Source organism: Ambystoma mexicanum, chromosome 11 (assembly GCF_040938575.1).
Source record: "Ambystoma mexicanum isolate Mex_15411 chromosome 11, UKY_AmexF1_1, whole genome shotgun sequence".
Classification (NCBI taxonomy): domain Eukaryota; kingdom Metazoa; phylum Chordata; class Amphibia; order Caudata; family Ambystomatidae; genus Ambystoma; species Ambystoma mexicanum.
Window position 1 is genome coordinate 794,292,239 of NC_090934.1, and position 19,012 is coordinate 794,311,250.

General features: G+C 44.3%; 1 protein-coding gene across 3 annotated transcripts in view; it reads right to left on the minus strand.

Moving 5' to 3' along the window:
* Window positions 1–1,795: 1,795 nt before the first annotated feature.
* The window catches only part of TUB (TUB bipartite transcription factor), a 1,920,898-nt gene continuing 1,903,681 nt past the window's right edge, over window positions 1,796–19,012 (minus strand). For all 3 annotated transcript variants that reach the window (XM_069623730.1, XM_069623732.1, XM_069623731.1), the window contains 2 exons: window positions 15,369–15,540; window positions 1,796–3,239 (listed from right to left, as the gene is read on the minus strand). In XM_069623730.1, coding sequence (XP_069479831.1) covers window positions 3,106–3,239; window positions 15,369–15,540 — 306 coding nt within the window. In that variant the 3' untranslated portion in view covers window positions 1,796–3,105. The remainder of the gene's footprint in view (window positions 3,240–15,368; window positions 15,541–19,012) is intronic.

A 19,012-nucleotide genomic window follows, 5' to 3' on the forward strand; every position in this document is an offset into this window, starting at 1 on the left:
GAAGACAGGCAACTACGATTTCTATCCTTGATGGCAATTGGGGTAGTTGCAGACTTTTTACAAGACAGGGGGGAAGGAGGAAGGCCTTACGTGTTTGAAGTATTATGCCAAGGCAGAGGGCAGAGTATATGATATTTATGTGTAATCAGATTTAATGTTACAGTGATATTGAACACATGAGCACATTTTCATAGCGTTTGGTTACAATAAAATCAGAAACTTTAGTAAAAAAAAAAAGTAGATGATTTTCTGCAAAATATGGCCTTGGAGCTGCTTATCCAGGCATTAAGGGCTCCTGGGTAGAGAAAAGCAACACGTGTGCTGAGCCGAGGCTATTCCTTAATAGTAGTGCTCTGAACTAAAGAACACCCAAATCCAACCCAAAACCATTTACAGTTACCAACACTCAGACCTGTGGGCTTACCATGGGATTATGAGCGGTGGTAGGGCAGTGTAATTCCCCATTTCTGAAGTGCATAGGACTCCATGAGGATTTTGGGCCATTTGTGACAAGCGGCAATACTGCAGCTGTAAATCTATTTTTGGAGGAAAACTCGAAGATTTACCTCCAGCTTTTTGGTGGAGCTGAATCCTCCAGTTTTTCTCCAAACTCTGAATTTGGCAGTGTGTTAAGAACGGCAGTAATTCTGTTACTGCCACAAAAAAGTGCCAGTAAAGGAATGACCACCACTGTATTACTGCACTGCCAAACTCGTAATGAGACCCAATAACATATCTAAGTGCTGTTCATAGTGCGATAAAGTAATGACTAACAACTTGCAGTAAGGTAAGGGATACAGGTACCTGGTAAAAGTGATGGTAGGGGAACCTCTTTAAAAGTAGCTTCTGAAAATGCAATGCAAAGTCCATGTTAGCTCCTGTCATGGCTGCCAGGTAGACACACTGACCAAAATGATCACCATAATGTGGACATATTTACAACATTAACTGGATAAACCGCATCAAATGTTCACAACTTGAAGACATTTTCATTCAGTAGCACTAATTTATAGGGTGCAAATAGATATGCAAACTCGGACCCTGTATTTATTTCTCCTAAAACTCCTCCACATTCGAGACTACTTAACCTGTGCTGTGTTTTCTCTTGTGTGAAAGATTGAGATTTGGCATTTGCACTGCAACCAATCTCCATATCCACAAGCCCAGGTGAATGTATTCATTGGAATCCTGAATCTCCTGGATTTGGGGGCCATATGTGGTTCAGTGGATCCCCAAATCCTTTTCCAAGTTTGAAGGAAGGGATTCATGTAATGTCTTTGTAAAGCACTCTGTCGCGAGGTCCCAGTCATTTTCACAATCATGGAGGTAAACATAGAAGAACGACTCGTGCAATATATTTACTATAGCCAACCCCACGATCATGGTGGTGACGGGGCCTTGTTGAATGCTATTTGCTGTTGACACCAGTAACGTTACGCACGGCTGGGGCTATGGAGTGATGTGTATGTTTATAGAATGATGTGCAACACTGTGGGAGGACGGGCCTAACCTCACAGACCCTTAAAAAGATATTTGGTCAGAGGCTGCCAAATATCCACAGATGTCTTTTTGAGCTTATTCTCGAGTTCTTTTTGATGTTTAGTTATCCTCACCTGGTCTTTCATGTAACTACCCAAGGTGCAGTGCTCGGATGTTAATCCAAACACTGTAGCAGAGAGAATTCTGATGTCATTGGAGAATGAGTACTACCTAAAGCCCCCCACCAGCCGGGAACACAATCCAAGATGCGATACTGTTAATTAAAACATACTCAGATAAACGACACTCAACAATGGCAATAACAAACACATTGTTTAATTGTTGCTTTCAATTTTCTCAGATCAACTGCATTGCTGGCTGGGTAATATTTTACTGTTGCAAACATTTTCAACAGATCGGTACAGACAAGAGAACAAAATATTCCCCATCATACCACCAATTTAACGCAATTGTGTTTCGAGTTTGAACCTCCCTGGTGCACTAGAGTTGTATTCTCACCATTTGAATGCACTTAATCAATATATTTGCTTGAAACAAAGTTGCTCTGTTTCAGTAGCTGGCACTTTTCCGTTAGATTATCAAAAAACACATTTTCAATACTTTTCAAATAGTTTGACAATGATAAAAACATATAAAAAGTTCTCTGCTCTGAAAGAAAATCTTAGTTACAGTAGGCTAGGCAAACATACCTTAACACTCCATTCTTCTTCATCATCTTGTTCAATTCACCCAAAGGCAGAGTACTTATGCAACAAAGTCAAAGTAATTTAGCAAAAGATAGTATACACATTTTGAACAGATGCTCTGCACATATAAATATATATTTTGTTGTACATGATTTCAACTGTTAGTAAACTGAGGAACACATGTAAAAGACCAACATGCCAAATATAAGCAACACAATATTTGTGTATCTCAAATACAGAATGTCAAGTGGCGTACACAGTTTTGCTTTGTTGTGTTGTGACATTAAGTCAAAGCAGGAAGAGATGTTAAACTTCAAGAAAGATGATGAATTGAAGCATGAGGGTGAACTCTGCAACAAGGTTCTTGTATATTCACGCACATGCAGCCAAAGAAAGCAGCTCATAGCATCCTGACCTTCCGACTGACTGATCGTCTGCAGTTCAGTGTGCGGTTGTGATCTGTAAATTTGCGAGTGTGGTTGAGGCGGGAGTCCAGATGTTCAGCTTTGTTGCTTCATTTTGCAGGTTTGGTTACAGCTTATCCAAATGCTTATCAAATCCAGGATAACAAAAGGTGGCAATCCATTAATTCTTCAAGTAGGCCTTCCATGATTTTGGAGGATGAAAAAACTTGCAGAAGTATGCCATAACACAACCGGTCTCGGAGGTGCTATCAGCGTTGTCAACAGTATTTCCTTCCGAGTAACATATTGATGCCCAAAACGTAGATAGAATGTGTTATTATTCGTTTGACCTGGCATTAAAATTGTTGATGACTAATCTGCTTCCAACCGAATAAAAACAAAAAATGCCTGGCCTCTTAAATAGAAAGAGAAGAAGGACACACATAAGATGTTGGAACCAATGTTTCATCACTGCTCCATAGTAGCTCAGTGGGAAGAGGCTCGGCTGCTCCTGTCTACTCACAAGCCAGTTTGCTGTCAAAGCTTGAGAGGGCAATAGCGAAAGCCTGTAAAGCACACATTGGGTAGTTGTAGTCCATTGTAAAAACATCCTCAGCGACACGGCCAAACTGCATAACAATGTAGTCCGCTGTAAGAAAGAGACATAGAATAAACCTTTAGGATGGTAATATGAATAATGAGTAAAATCTGAATACAGTTTCTATTTGACCATAGTAGTAAACAGTGGGCAGGTAGCACTGAAAGTTATGCATGGTTCTTGGATATTCCAGCACAGGGAGGCATGCAGGAAATGGGCAAGCAAGGCAGCCTCCACCTTTTTATGGACCTGCTACAGTGGATAAGATGCTCAATCTGTAAAGAGTTGAGGAACAGGGGAGAAATACATTTTTTTGTAAATTGTGCAAGTGGACACGCTCTGCCAGTCATGTTGACTTCTTTTTTCGTTGCTCTACTCCCTACATCCATATATCTGTTTACCTATGCATTTCATAGTAGGATTAGGCAGCTGGGTGGGACTGGGAGAAAGAAGAGATACTTGAGCGAAACTCACTGCCCCCCACAATCCCCTGTCAGACCCACCTGCCCATCTCATTCCCTAAGAATGCTGGGCTGGTTTGGAGGAAAGGACAGGGAGATGGGGGAGGAAGTGGTAGAAATGCACAGCCTCTCTATTGTCCCATTACCTGGTCTGCTTCCCTGTTTCCTATGCCAGCAGTGAAAAGGATTTGGAGATGTAAGGGCAGCTGTAGGATGCTGTGCATCTCTCCTGATGACTCACAGGGATGATATTCACATTTCTATTTTTGCCCACTTTCTGTTGTTACATGAGCAGTGTAAAAAGCACCCTGTGCGTGGAGTGTTGAATGCAGCCAAAATACAAAAACAGTGTGCATTGTCAGTTGCATGTCACATTTCATCAGTGTTTGAGAACGTTATATGTGATTTTATTGCTGAGCAAACATCTAAATACATTTATAAAGACACATTAATAACTTTAAAAAAATGACATACCTATTACATTACCTATATTATCTACATGCAGATTTATATAGATACTGTTTCTATAGTCTGTGACTGGCATCTTGTGGACCTTTTACAAATGTAAATCCTGGATGTGTGCTTTTTAAATGTCTTTTCACTTTTACCATATTACTTTCTGCCTACTTTTGCCTTGCTAATACCCTTTACGGGGGGCACCCCCTGACCTCCATGCCACTTGTACATGTCTTTCGTGTCCACTTATACCTATCTTTCTGCTATTTCGTTCAACCCTTTATACTTTTTTTAACTGAAGTCTATTTGTTTTTTTCTCCACTTAAACCCAAAGATGTAATACTATATTATTGGCAATATTTTGATATTCTAACCACCTGGCACTGTGTTTTACCTTCTTCATTTTTGTATTTCGTTATTATTACCCCTTTATTTATTGTGTCTCTATTTTCTCCTGCAATGTGATCACTGGTTAGCATTTGAAAATATAAATTGGATTTCTTTGAGTGGCATTGTAAATCCAAACAGGAGTCTAAACTTTCAATATGTGTCATTTATAACAGTCATGTGCACTAATCGGCTGTGCAATTGCATGTGACTCCCAGGCGCAAAACAAGATAGAAATAGATTTGCACCATCCACTGCATTTAATGCAATTCAACCCAAGATCGAAGGAAGAGAATTAGAATCTAAACATGTAAACGTTGGAAGAAGGAATTAATAGGTAAATGATAGCTCTCGTGTGACAGGGTAAGAAACTTGATTATGTCATGTGGCGATGTGGATCCCTCTCAGCCTGGGGTGGAAAGTATATTATACACAGTCCCTGCACGTTCTTCATGTGCTTGCATGTTTGAAATAATTACCACTGTCAATCACCCTATACCTGCTCTGCCCAATTCTGGCCATTTTCTTCCTAAGGCTTCAATAACCATCACCCTTAGCGTTCGCAAACCAGATGAGCAAGAGAGAGACAGCAAAGAGTAGGTGGGACAAAGAGGAAACTGCACAGAAGTCTGACCCATCCAAGCTACTATGTCATCCGCACCAGCACAACATCGGTCTGTATGAGAAAGGGATGGGGCTTAAGACTGCCTTTGTACATTTCATGGCCTCTAACACCTATCCTGGGAAAAGGAAAGTCGGTAGCTGGCTGCAAGTACCAGCTGAGGGACAGAGCCAGTGGGGGGTAAGTGGGATGATGAAAGGGCACACAGGAAACAGGAAGATGTGGGTTTTTCAGATGAGGTAAAGGGAGAAGGAGGACCAAGAGACCAGGCGGTGGAAGGACAGAGCATAACAATTACTGGAGGAGTGTGCAAGGTAAGATATTGCTTGGTGGGAGAAAGTGGTACTTGGGTTTGAGCGTACATGCACAGTGGGTGAGTGAGACTAATACAGAGAGCGAGCAATGAGTGAAAGAGCAGGTACTTCTTCAGAAAACATAAAAAAACTTGTTCTGTCTTCGAGAGTTGGTATGTTCCTGAGGCCATCTGTGATCATTGTTAGGCGGAATGTATATAGTAAAAGAGAGACACGCTCATCTGCCATTTTATTTTAACTAAGTGAAATACTGGTAAAACCACTGCCTACCAACCATGCTGATATTTGTCATCCATCAGGTATATCCCTCACTCATTCTCCTAGTTTCGTAGGTACCTTGCTTTTCCATCGCATTAATATCACCCGTTTTGCCAACAGTAAACTCAAACTGAGAAATTTGCAATGGATGGGGTTGATCTGGTCCACAATGTCCAGTACACATGCCTTCGGATCCCACTGTATGCAGTGATCTGACATATCGTCAAGTGCCACACAGACATCAGACCAATAACCTGTGAGGTTTATACAGGACCACAGCATATGTAGTATGCCAGCACCATCACACCCACATCTGGGACAATTTCCTGGCGATGTGCTATACACATTTTTGAGTCGGGCAAGGGTGTAGTGGGCCCTGCTGAGTATTTTAAAGTGAATCAGCCAGTACCTGGAATTGCATGATATACTTCTTGTTAACCCACATAAATGTGTCCACTGTGTGTTTGTAAAGGTGGTATCCAGTTCATGTTCCCATTCGAGGTCTGAGTCATTCTGTTTGATAGGGAAGGAGGCAGATTTCTTCGATGGGCTAGGGGTAAGTGTGTATCCCAGGCTTTGATGCATCAGGGGTTCTTCGGGGAGACTCTCCCATATAATGGCCATCGCTGAGCGCAACCTAACATATTGCAATTTTTGGAGTGGATTGTCCACCACAATCCCTTTAATTGTGTCCCAGCTAACAAAGTGTTTATCAATAAACACATCTGCAAACTGTAATATGCCTCTCCCCCTCCAATTTGTAGACAGTTTCACATCTTGCGTTGGGGATAGGTTAGGGTGCATCCCATATAGGCATGCCGGTGTGGTAGAGCACTGTGTCTCTGGAATTACCCGTTAATCAATCCCACGCTCTGCAAGTCACGTATGCCGGGTTAATTGATTTATCATTCCACCGTTCTCCTGCTGCAATCCCATGTAGAAGCCCTATTGTAACCTCCTTGTGTGTCTCAGGCGCTGTGTGTGATGCTTTGGGGCCTTCCTTTGTCCAGTATGTTGCGTAGGAGGCTTGCGTGGTCAGGAAATAGAGTTCAAAGTCGGGTGCGGCTAGCCCACCCTTCTCTTATGGTTCGGGGAGTCGTTTCCAACTCACTCTAGACCACCCTTTCCATATGAAGGTTGCAAATGCTCCTTGTATCTTGTTTAGGAAGGCTCTTCATGGCCACACTGGTACTGTGCTGCATAAGTAAAATATTTTTGGAAGAATTATCATTTTGTCCAACGCTAGGTGTCCCATCCGTGAGATTGGTAAGTGGTTCCATTGGGCTAGTTTGGAGCAGAGGGCATCGGCTAGGACCCCATAGTTAAATGTTTGAGTCAATTGTGTTGTGCGTGCAATGTCCACTCCCAGGTATTTCACCATTTGGGGGTGCCCATTTGAGTCCATGCAAGTGGGAAAATCTCTGATTTGGAGGCGTTTAGCCTAAGTCCAGAATATTTCCCAAATTCCTGCACAGCGTTTGGAATATTTGCCATATGTTTCTATGGGTTCCTGACATATAGCATGATGTTGTTAGCGTAGAGGGTAATGAGCTCCATTTTGCCTGCCAGAGGTATCCCTGCTGTACCATATCTTGCCCTCACCAGGACAAACAGCAGTGGGGAGAGTGGGCAACCCTGTCTTGTCCCTCCTGCTAGCTCAAGAATATATGATTAGACCCCATTCACACAGACCCTAGCGTAGGGTTGCGTGTATAGTATTCATACCCATTTTATAAAATTCGGCCCAAAGCCATAGTTTTGGAGGACTCTGAACAGGAATGGCCAATATACTGTATCGAATGCCTTCTGCATATCCAGGGCCATTGCTCTCCCTTGCAAGTCTTTCAGGATATTTGCAATAATATTATAGCAATGGCGGATATTGGCTGCCGTGGACCTGCCTGGAACGAACCCTGCTTGATCTTCATGGACCATATGCGGCATCAATGTATTGAGTCGGGTGGCTAGGATCTTTGCGAACACTTTTGCGTCTGTATTTATGAAGGAGAGAGGGCAGTAGGAGCCATAGTCCTCAGGCTGTATACCAGGTTTAAGTAGCAAGGTTATCACTGCCTATCGGCAGTTTCCCATGGTCCAATGCCTCAGCCCATACATTTAGGAGACGAGGGGCCAGCAGCTCTACGAATTCATTATAGAATTCCGCTCCCATGCCATCATTACCTGGGCCTTTGTTGCTTCCTTTATTTCGCTAAGAGTCAAGGGAGAGTCTAGGGCAGTTCTGGCTTCACCAGACAGCAAAGTTGTGGGGATCCTAGATAGGTAGTCATCTATCGCCCTGTCTGACACTGTATCTTGAGGAGAATACAGAGAGGCATAGAAATCAAAGAAGACTTTGCTGACTTCTTCTTGGTTTGTGACAACAACTCCATCAGCCCTCGTTATACACGGTATGCTTGTGGTTTCCCTTTCACCCTTGACCATTTGTGCTAGTAGCTTACCAGGTCTTTCTTGCTTGCCATAACGTCGAGCGGCCGCCGGCCTATCGAAATAACACACTTCCCGGTCTGCAGCAGTCATAGTAGTCATCAAAATGTGTTCTGATCGCTGTCGCAGTCTGCGCCGACGAGGTGGCTGCATACTGCTCCTGTAGTTTGGCAATATCCCCTTCTTTTCTCTCCAAGACCCTCTGTATGTCCTTCAGTATACCAAGTTCAGTGGGCATCGCTACGCCCCTTATGTAGGCCTTAAATGCTTGCCTTAGTATAGATTGACTAGTGACTGACCCATCATTATTTTCAAAGTAATCATTGACATGTTGCGTCAAATTCGTTTTATACACTTGGTCCGTTAGCGCTGCCGCCTTGGATCGGCATGGACATCTGTGGGGGGGCCTCTGGGATAACGAGTGTTAGCAGTATCTGTGAGGGGTCTGACATTGTTCTGGGTAATAATGTGGCCTCCGTCGTCCAATCCAACACTCTTTGGGATTCCAACCATAGATCGATTCTGGAGTGCATGTTGTGGACCATGGAGTAAGAGATATAGGCTTGTTGAGGTCTGTGTAGTGCGCACCATGCATCTGTCAATCCCAGATCTGCCAAGTGTATACCTATTTTGCGGGATGCACCTGTCAGTGGTCTAGGGGTGCTTGATGTCCTGTCCAGGTTCGGATCTAATATGGTGTTAAAATCCCGCCCACAGATGATTTGGGCATTGGGTTTTTAGCGCATTTTCGAAATAGCTCAGTGTAGTACTCAGGAGTATCTATATTGGGGCCATATACGTTAATTAGCAATATTTCTGTGTTACCTAGTTTATGTGTACCATCACATATCTGCCATTTGGGTCACTATGCATTGTAAAGTGTGTAAAAGGTAGTGCTCTATGCACCAGTATCATGACCCCTCGGGCTCTGGTAGAATAAAATGTGTAGAAGCGGTGGGAACCCCATCCAGATGCAAATTTCATGGCTTGCACACTCTTTAAATGTGTCTCCTGTAGAAATCAAGTATGTGTGCCTATTCTGTTGACATACATCATCACTTTTCATGTTTTCACTGGCATCCCCAGCCCCCTAACATCCAGCTCATTAATTTGATCTCATCCGGGTTCCCTTTAGCCGTACGGTCCGTTAATCTCAATCTCTGGCGTCTCTCTCCAGTGTGTAATAGTGATGTTGCAATGATACTTAGCAGTCTGTCTGTGCATTATTTCAACTTTAACTCCCCAACCGTTTCCCCAACCCTCCTCCCTCACCCTCATAGTCCCCTGAACTTCAACTATGAAGTACCACTCCCCTTCCCACCCTTCACCAACTCTATCCCCAGTTACTAGCATATGCACCTGCATATGGGGGGCACCTCGGTGGCGGCCGGATCCAGGCACTCCTGCCTATGTCTTAATATCCGGTTTAGATTTTTGTGCATTACTATCTCACATAATAAATTATAAGAATTGGCTTCTCACAACTATTAGTCATGAACATACAATTGCTGCTAGTATTTTGTTATCTTTTGCCGTGGCTGTATTTCGTTGCTCGAGTGGAGTTTTCACTATCTGCTGCGGCGTTGCCTGACCAACTCAGTATTTGGGGTTATCCTTCTCAGGGGATTGGTCGGGTATGGGGATATTTACTTCAACAAATGTGACTGCTTCCTCAGGAAACGTAAAAAAAATACGTCTTATTGTTATATTGTAGGCGCAGTCTGGCCGGATACATCATTGTGTATGGTATCTTTCATTCCTGAAGCATCTTTTCAACTGCCATGAATGTCCGCGTTTCTTGTTGCACTGCTATAGTGAAGTCAGGGAATATTCAGAGGATGTTAGGCCCGAGGTTCAGTTCCTGTTTATCCCTGGCTGCCCACAGTACAAGGTATCTGTCTCTGTAATACATACGTTTCACTATTATTGGTCTTGGGTATGCACCTGGTTTGGGGCGTGGAGCAAGGGATCTCTGTGCTTGTTCCACCACAAACATCGCCGACGACCATGGGACCCCGAGGAGTTCCTTGGGAAGCTCTTCCACTGTCAGTTCCATCGGTCCTTTGAGTGCATCTTTGGGTACTCCTATTATACGTATGTTGTTGCGGTGTGACCTCGCCTCAAGGTCTTCACATTTCAATTTGACTGTGCTGAAATCTTTAGCCATATTTGTGACAGTGTTCTGTAGTGCTTAAAGGGTGGCTTCGGTTTTGCTTATCCTAGTTTCTGCCCCAGTGATACATCCTGTTGCCTTTTCCAGCTGGTTGCCAATCAACAACACATTTGTGATTATACCGGCCAATTTATCGTTGAGTGCTGCAAATCCTTGTTGCAGGGAGTTGTAGACTTCTTGCAGGTCCATTGTTGGTTGCACCGTGTGTGCTGAGGTAGAGGCCATTTGCGCCATGAGGTCGCTGCTCTTCTCTCTTTCCTTGTTAGCTCGTTATTGTTCCTTTCTTCTGGGGCACAACCCCATTGGGCATTGTAGTGTGTTCAATAGTGACTCTTTCTCAGGTGTCGCGGCTTTATGTTTCAGATGTCATGGAAGTCCTGTTGACTCGCCCCCAGGTGCATGTGAGGAATCTCTGTGAGAGTCTTTTTGGAGGGTGTCTGCACTCTACAGTGTGCCGAGATGCTGTCTTTGTGTGTATGTTCATCCAGCAGTGGTGTTCATGGCGATTGCCTCCTCAGTCACCAGTGGGATCACACACCCCTGATGTGAGGCAGCTCTGGTGCACTGGTATTGTGTCCTGCTTCAAAGAATGTAACTAATGTCCTCCACCTCGGTGTATATCAATCAGCCTGAAGGCTTGCGCTGCTGTCTATCAATTCTGTATGCAGCTAAATTGAATGTTTTGCTGCCTTGGCTGTGTGTTTGCTGGTTCCTTTGGGCTGGCTTCTGCCAACCGTCGTTGCTGTATCTGTTTGATGTCTCCTGTCATTTCAGGGACGTCTTCCCATATCCGTGGTGTGTTGCACCTCGTGTGTGCTTGCGGGGTCACCGGGTCTTGAGTTGTGCGTACCTTGTGGTAAATGTGCGGCCTGTGCGTGTTGCGTATGTCACTGTAGCCAGGAGTGTGTGTGTTCCACCCAGTTAATAGTGTCATTCTGGGGCCCACCGTGACCCAATCTGCCCACATTGCTTGCTGTCAACTCAGCCTTATGCATCAGTATTCTATGTGTGAGCCGCAGAATGATCCAATCTTGTTTTCGCAAGCAGGCTGGAGTGAGGGTATCTTCCCTTCTACGAGGTACACTGTAGTGGCAAGTGTCTGTATGCCCTAGTCCTGCTTAGTTGGTTCTCAGGGCCTCTGGTGGGGTCTCACTGCCCTGAGCTGCTGCAGCGAGTTTCTGTCCACTGATACAATGTAGTACAAGTGGTGTTCTTCTGTTATTGTGCGGTGAGATGTGGCTTTTGCTGTTGTCTTATTATATTAGTGTAATGGGGCCCACCCCTGCCACTACTTAGACTCACCACATGCTGTCACTTGTTGGGTCCGCCACCAGACGCTCCCGCTGCCCTGCTGTCCGGATTCCTCCCGCCCGTTAAGTCAGGCGGTCCACAGTGCCCCCCTCTACTGTTGCCTTGTGGGAGGGCGTTGGGAACACCACCGGTGTCCCGCCTCTCCAGTCCCACGCCATTTTATCGGTCTTGTGAATTCACTGTCAGTGTGTGCCCCGGCTGGAGCATCCTTTCCGTGTCCCCTGCTTTCCGGGACTCAGCCGGTCTGTGGCCGGCTGTAGATGCAGGGACAGTTGTCCTTTGTTCTAGGTAATTGGGGTCGGAGTTTGTCTGATCTGGCTGAGCACTGGACGGGGTTTGCAGGGTCTGTGCCTTCGTATCAAGTGAAAGTTTTGTCGGCCACGCTGTTGTCAACAGCCAAAGACGTCATAGGAGAGGGCTCATGGGGCCAGGACAAATAGCAGCTGTAACTCTACTTCCCCTTCACCGTTCCACCTGATATTTCACATGCGAGTTAAACGGTCCTTCCTACGGCTTCTCGTGGATTTCCATAAAAAACCGGGCCGTATTCTGTGAGTTATGCGACCGGACTCCGGCTCTCCCTCAGAGCTTACGCTGGATGCTGCATTCAGCCTTCAGCGCAACAGCGCCATCTCAATTTCTCTGAGCTTAAACTTTTATTCCTCATATTTGAGTGTTAAACATATTTGAGTGTTAGTTTAGCATTTTCAAGTGCCATCTAGACTTTTCTCAACCTATCATCATCATCTCTCTTATCATTACCATAGATCGACATGTTTTCTTGGTAGCACATAGTGCTTCTTCTCTCCCAAGTAATCAAAAGATTACCTTTTGGAAAATGCTAGCTGGAGAGACAATACCAAACAGGCATCGCCTTGTACTGAAACATGCCAAAAGATATTATGAATGAGTTCAGTCTCAAAGATGAGTGTACCTCGAACCTATGATAGGCAGAAATAAGTTTAATGGAAGAGAATACTATGCTCCTGCCAATGAGGTGCTAATATATTCTGAAGAGGAAAACGTTTGTCACACACGTCCTTATCTGTATTTTTCCAATCAATACAATCTTATGTGCCATTGTATTTGTGCAACTCGACCACGTGTGAAACCCATTCTGAAGTATCAGTTGGTTTAACTTTGTCTTCTCAAATTCTTAAATAACCTGTTCCCTCAAACTGATTAATATTTTACTAACTTTGCAAACAATGATCGCAGACTTTTTTTGGATTGCGATGTTATGACAAAACCAATTTAATTCATACAGCAAACACCGCCAGCATTGTGTACATATTATCAATGCCTTTCTAATTCAATGTTAACAAGACGTCAATCACAGTCATGGTGGAAGGGGCAGGTGCAAGAAACTGTGCTGTGTCATTGGGAATAACAATTATGTCTAGCTCCCCTTGTTGTGGTTGGCCTACAAGGTTCCCACCAGACAGATGAACTGGGTCCCCGACCGCCTTCTCTTCAAACGTTATGTCATCTGAAAATAGCTACAATATCAACGTGTTGTTCCTCTTAAGCATTAACAATTGTCTTTGGTGTCTATACATTAAACATTTTATTTTTCAAAATTCGCAGTTGATAACTGTATAGTGCCGAAACCCACAGCACTTTATTTCTGATGATATGTGAGCTTACATTAGCCATGGACAGAGCAAAACTTGAGCCATTGCTAGAATATGAGGAGTGAAGGCAGCCAGAGTTTTGGAGGTGCTGCAGTAAGATATCTGATTGGTTGGCACACTCAAAGGTCAATAAGGCCAAACACACATGACATTAGCCTCTGTCTGAGACACAGGTACTCTCAGTAACTGACTCCACATATATCAATGAAGGCATGATAAGATGCCTGAGAACCAGAACATGGTGGACACAGATGCTAGATACCAGATCATGTCTTATTAGGTGTATTGGAAACATCTACTAGAAGTGCAGTGTTGTATCATATGGGTAGGGCAAGCAGTATTGAGCAGTTGGTGAGGCAAAGCCATACCTCCAAGATCGTAGGATGCTCTGCTAGGAAGTACTTTGTTGAAGTAACCAACTACATGAATTATAGTGACTGTTCTGTAAAATGCTCATTGTGTAAGACCCTATAAAAAACACAAGGTTTCAGAGTTTGGAGGCCACAATTTTGTGATTGGGCTACTATGCCAGTTTCCATGTCCATTTCTGCACAACTTCATGGAATTACAGCCTGTCTCGACCTTTGCTTCCTGAAGTTGATTATTGGATTTTATGGCGATGGATTTTGGTTTCTGTTGTCCTCAAAAGGGTTAAGGTTTGTGTTGGGTCCCCGCATATGCTAAAGTTAACTTTCCAAGATTTATAGTTGATAATTGTGTAGTCAGCATTGGAGTCAACTAAAAGTAACATTGAAACACCACTCATCAGTAAACGGGCTAGGGCTATATTTGTGTGCAGAAGAGCCCACTTCACTGATTGTGAGGGCTGCATTGCATCCCTGCAGAGACAGGTGTCATGTGGAAGCCATGCCTGTGGACCGGAGGTGGTGCAGGTGGGAGGCACTCCAACACACTAAAAACAAACACCTTGCGGGTAGGTGGATTATCGATCTGGAACTAGCGCATGGCAGAATAAAATTGGAGAGATATGTTCTCCCCATTCGAGCCTCATTGGAAGATGGCCAAGCACAGTGTGAATTCATGACTGAATTATGAGAGCAACGTGAAGATCACAATAAAGACTATTGCTGTAATTGAGCCTGCTCAAAAAGGCAAAAATGACTACATATTCTCATCACCGAATTGTATTGAGGACCAATATTCCATCCAGAATGTTAACACGTTTCCAAACAGAAACCAGAGGACCAGAGAAGATGCAGGGACACATCTGGTTGTCAATGATGAGTCTACTTGATAAGAACTCCATTATCAACTTTGCTTAGGTTTACCTTCAGACCCTTGTTTTCCATTTAATGGTTTGCTGCTCAATTGTTTGGGGGGGATTGAGGAAAGACTGAAAAGAGGCAGACAATCTACAAAAGTTGTAAAAACGAAACATGAGCTATGTGTCCATGGACAATATTCAGAGAAGACACTCAGAGGTGCTAAGAAGAGATGACATTTGGGAAGCTAGCATGGATGGAGATGTTCACTAGAGAATCAAAGCAAGACTCCACAGGTCCAGGTTTCCGTGTGGCTGGGTAAGTGGGAAATAAAATAGATTACAATTGTGCAAAGAGGAAGAAAGAACATGATGTGATGCTGGAAGGAGTGACAATTAAGGCACTGGTCTTAAATGGCTGGGAAAAGACAACCAGTTTACTATCAGTTTTGCTAAACAGTACATCATTATTTCACAATTCAAACTATGATAAAACAGACTTTTTTACTGATGACCAAACTACCACTTATAGCAAGGCCTCTTTGATAGAAAGCACGTGAATAACGCTGCTGGGTGTAGAATTGACAGAGAGGGTGTGATGGTGACATGGCAATGACACTCAAGAGTATTAAGCTCAGCGAAGACATTTCAAATGACATAGCTTGCTGATATTAGCAGAGATTAGCAAAACACAGTCTTATCAATACATTTCTGATGTGAAGGATTCATGCATTACAAACTAGAGAATCTTAACGTGATAGGGAATGGGAGGTTTATGATATTAGTAATCAATTAAAACAGGTGTTGTGAGAATACACATGATAATGTAACCCAATCAAGTTTGCACAAAGAGAAATATTTGCAGATTTCTTTGTATTTACATCAGGCACTACTTACGGTCATTATCATGAATGATCTGGAAATTCTTTACAGATGCCTGTGTCACCCGACCGTGAAAATTTAACACATAGGACTGGGTGTCGTCGTTCCAGACAGGTGTTTTGTTGTGCAGTTCTATCACACTTTCTGTACTTTTGTTCTGCCATCTTGAAAGTAGTGTTTCATGTTCCTAACCAAACCATATGAACAATTTAAAATTAAATTGTGAACATAAGAAACATACATACATTGTAAAGGTCAAATATGAGCATGTATTGAGCCACAGTATTTTATAGTGCAATACGTTTGGAGGAAGCGCAAGGAAGGGAATGATGTGTATTTCTTGTCTTACACATACAAGTGGTTCCAATGAGGTAGAGTAGACACGTTATTCAAAGATCTGTCGGATGCAGCCAATTTAAGATGTAATCATATCAAAATGTCTTGAAAACAAGACCCAATGCTAAACTATATATATGTATCCAAGCTTTCTGAATGTAGACTTTTCTGATTATTGTAGCAATTTGATGGCCAGATGCATAAAGACATACTCGCCAATTCTTTGTTAAACAGTAAATAAATTACTTGTGGGAAATTCTTGCACTCACTGCATGCAACGATTCACAAAAGGAATGTGTGCATTGTGAGGAAGTCTGAGACCTGTACCCTTCCAGACAATGGAGGGGATTTTGCTTCCCAGGAAAGAAGGCCTACCAGGGCCTTCAGGCAGAACCACGAGCTGCTCAAACCATTTCCAGAGTCAGAATCGCAGAGTTCCACTCCCTGTCCATACCCCATCTCACCCCAGGGGTAGAAGAACCAAGAGAACAGGGCCAATTGGGTAGTCTCTGCCCCGCTCTCTTAGGCCTGACCCACAGATATGTAGTGGGATGGTTGTGTCAACCTTGAGACAGCCACCGTGGAAGAAGGGAACCAGCCTTGAGGACCACTAAATCCTATAGTCACCAAAGAGAAGAAAGCTACTAACTATTCTGGCTGCACTTCATCTAAAATGAACAGCACAAACACTTGCTTGCACTATTTGTATTTGTATTTATTTTATTTGTATAGAGCTCCAAACCCAGGGGTAGACGGGCGCTTAAGAAAATGGTTACAGCATTGCGAAGTATTTTTGTGTTGCATACATGTTATAGAGTATACATATATATACATTTGTCAATATACAAAACACATACAGTACGCATAATATACAATTTTCAGTATAAGTATAGTACCTAATCCGGTTACCACGCGGGGGTCTGGTGTTAGGGGCGCTATTCTTTGTTTAGGAGCCATCTGATGACCTGTTTCCTGAAGATTTGGAAGGATTTGATAGTTATGATGTTGAGCGGTAAGGTGTTCCAGAGTTGGGCGGCAAGTACTGTGAAGCTTACCCCTCCAGCTCTTTTGAGGTGGAACCTGGGCACTGTCAGTGAAAGAGTGTTGGAGGATCTGGTGGATCTGGTAGCAGGTTTCAGGGTGAGTTTGTTGGCTAGATAAGGTGGTGCTAGATGATTGAGGGATTTGTATGTGAGGCAGATGGTTTTTAGATCAATTTTTTGGCGTATGGATAGCCATTTGCAGGCTTTCCTGGTAGCAGAGATATGCTTTTGTCTGGGAATGTTGAGGGCTGCGCGCAGGGCGTTATTTTGTATTACCTGCAACTTGTTGAGTACGGATTGATTAGCACCTAGGTATAGGCTGTTACAGTAATCCAGTTTGGATTGTATGAGGGCCCTGGCAAGGGTGAGGCAGTTGTTGGGTGAGAGGAATGGTCTGCTGGCCCTGATGAGCTTGCCAGTGTAGGCAGCGGCTGAGGCGGTCATATTGGTGTGTTTGCTAAGGATGGTGTTGGCATCTAGATAGAAGCCAAGGGTTTTTACACTTTTGGCTATGGGGATGGTGTGGCCATCAATGGTGATGTTGTTATAGCTAGGGTGGAGTTTAGTTAGAGTGTTGGGGGAGCCAACGATTAGGAGCTCTGTCTTCTCATCGTTCAGGCAGAGGCCATGGAAGGCCATCCATGCCTGAATGATGGAGAATATTTTGTTGATCCGGGCGGAGTCTGCTTGATAATTGCCTGAGATGGTGAGGAGTATCTGGGTGTCATCTGCGTAGTTTGTGTAGGTGACACCCTGACGGTCCAGTTGGTCGAATAGAGGCTTTGTAAATATGTTGTACAAAGTGGGGGATACACAGGAACCTTGTGGGACCCCGCATGTGATGGGGATGGGGTCTGCTGCATCTGTAGTGGAGAAGACCCGCATGGTTCTGTTTGCCAGGAAGGACTGTATCCATGTGATGGCGGAGGGTGAGAAGTGGGCTGCGGTGGCAAGGTGATTACAGAGGATTTCATGGCTGACCAGATCAAAGGCTGCTGAGAGGTCTAATAGGAGTAGGATTGCGGCATTGCCTTTGTCTTTGATTCCGTCAATCTGGCTTTTGAGATCAACAAGGGCGGTTTCTGTTCCGTGTTGAGGTCTGAAGCCAGATTGACGTATTCCTAGCAGTTGGTTGGATTCCAGGTATTTCTGAATTTGGATGTAGGCTACTCTGTCCAAGATTTTCAGTAGGAAAGGGACTGTGGTGATGGGCCTGTAATTAGCGGGTATGGCCGGATCGAGGGATTGTTTTTTCAGGAGAGGGAGGACCCATGATTGTTTTAGGTTGTTAGGGATAGAGTTGTTGGTGAAGGATAGGTTGATAAGTTTGGTGATGAAAGGTGAGAGCTCTCTGGCCGCATCTTTTATGATTTGTGCCGGGCAGCTGTCTCCTTTGCAATTAGAGGGTTTCAGGGAGGTGATGATTTTTTGGACTTCCGGGATGGTGACTTTCGTAAACGAGAAGCCTGAGCTAGTATTGTTAGGTGTGGGAGGGCTGGGGTTGGTGACTTTGTTGTTGGAGAGTTGTTGCCGTTTGTCCTCGATTTTAGTTTGGAGTTGTCATGATGCCTACCTCCAAGGAGCCAGGTCCGACCCAGCAACCCCAGAGGCAGGCATCATTTCCCCCAGGGGAGTGCCAGCGGGCCCAAGCTGGGGCCCTTTGGACACAGTCCTGGCGCCTTAGGCGCCAGGCTCATGTTGGACCTCTGTCCTGGCGCCTTAGGCGCCAGGCTCATAAAGCTAGACGTGTGCAAGTGTTTTAATGTGCACTTACCTGATGCAGACCATGCTGCCACATCCAGGCCCTCTTGAGGCCTGAATGGAACTACTTTACCTCTGGGACTACTTTCCACCCGGGTGTGGTCGGGAAAGGATACACTACCTAATCGGAGGAAGGATACACATTTGGAACTTCTTCCAAAGCTATTTAAACCACACCCGATCAGCAACTCACGCTTCGCGTTGTTCTGCTCCTCGCAGCTGGACGCTCACTGTGTCAGCTCCTGCATCTGGACCTCAGCCACGCCTGTCAGTATCCTGGGTCACCTGCAAAGGGAGACAAAAGACCTTACCTGCTAAATCAGCACCACAGAGACATCACACCGACGATCCTGAAAAGGAAGACATCATTTTAAAAGCATTTCGCTACGATCGCTGCAGCGCTGCATTTCACTCACCTTTCCTGGACGCCACCATCTTCAGCAGCGATCATCCGGATCCACAGCCACTTCCCAGAGCCTAGAGAGAAAAGGACAAGAACAAGGTGAGAGAAGGAAGGGA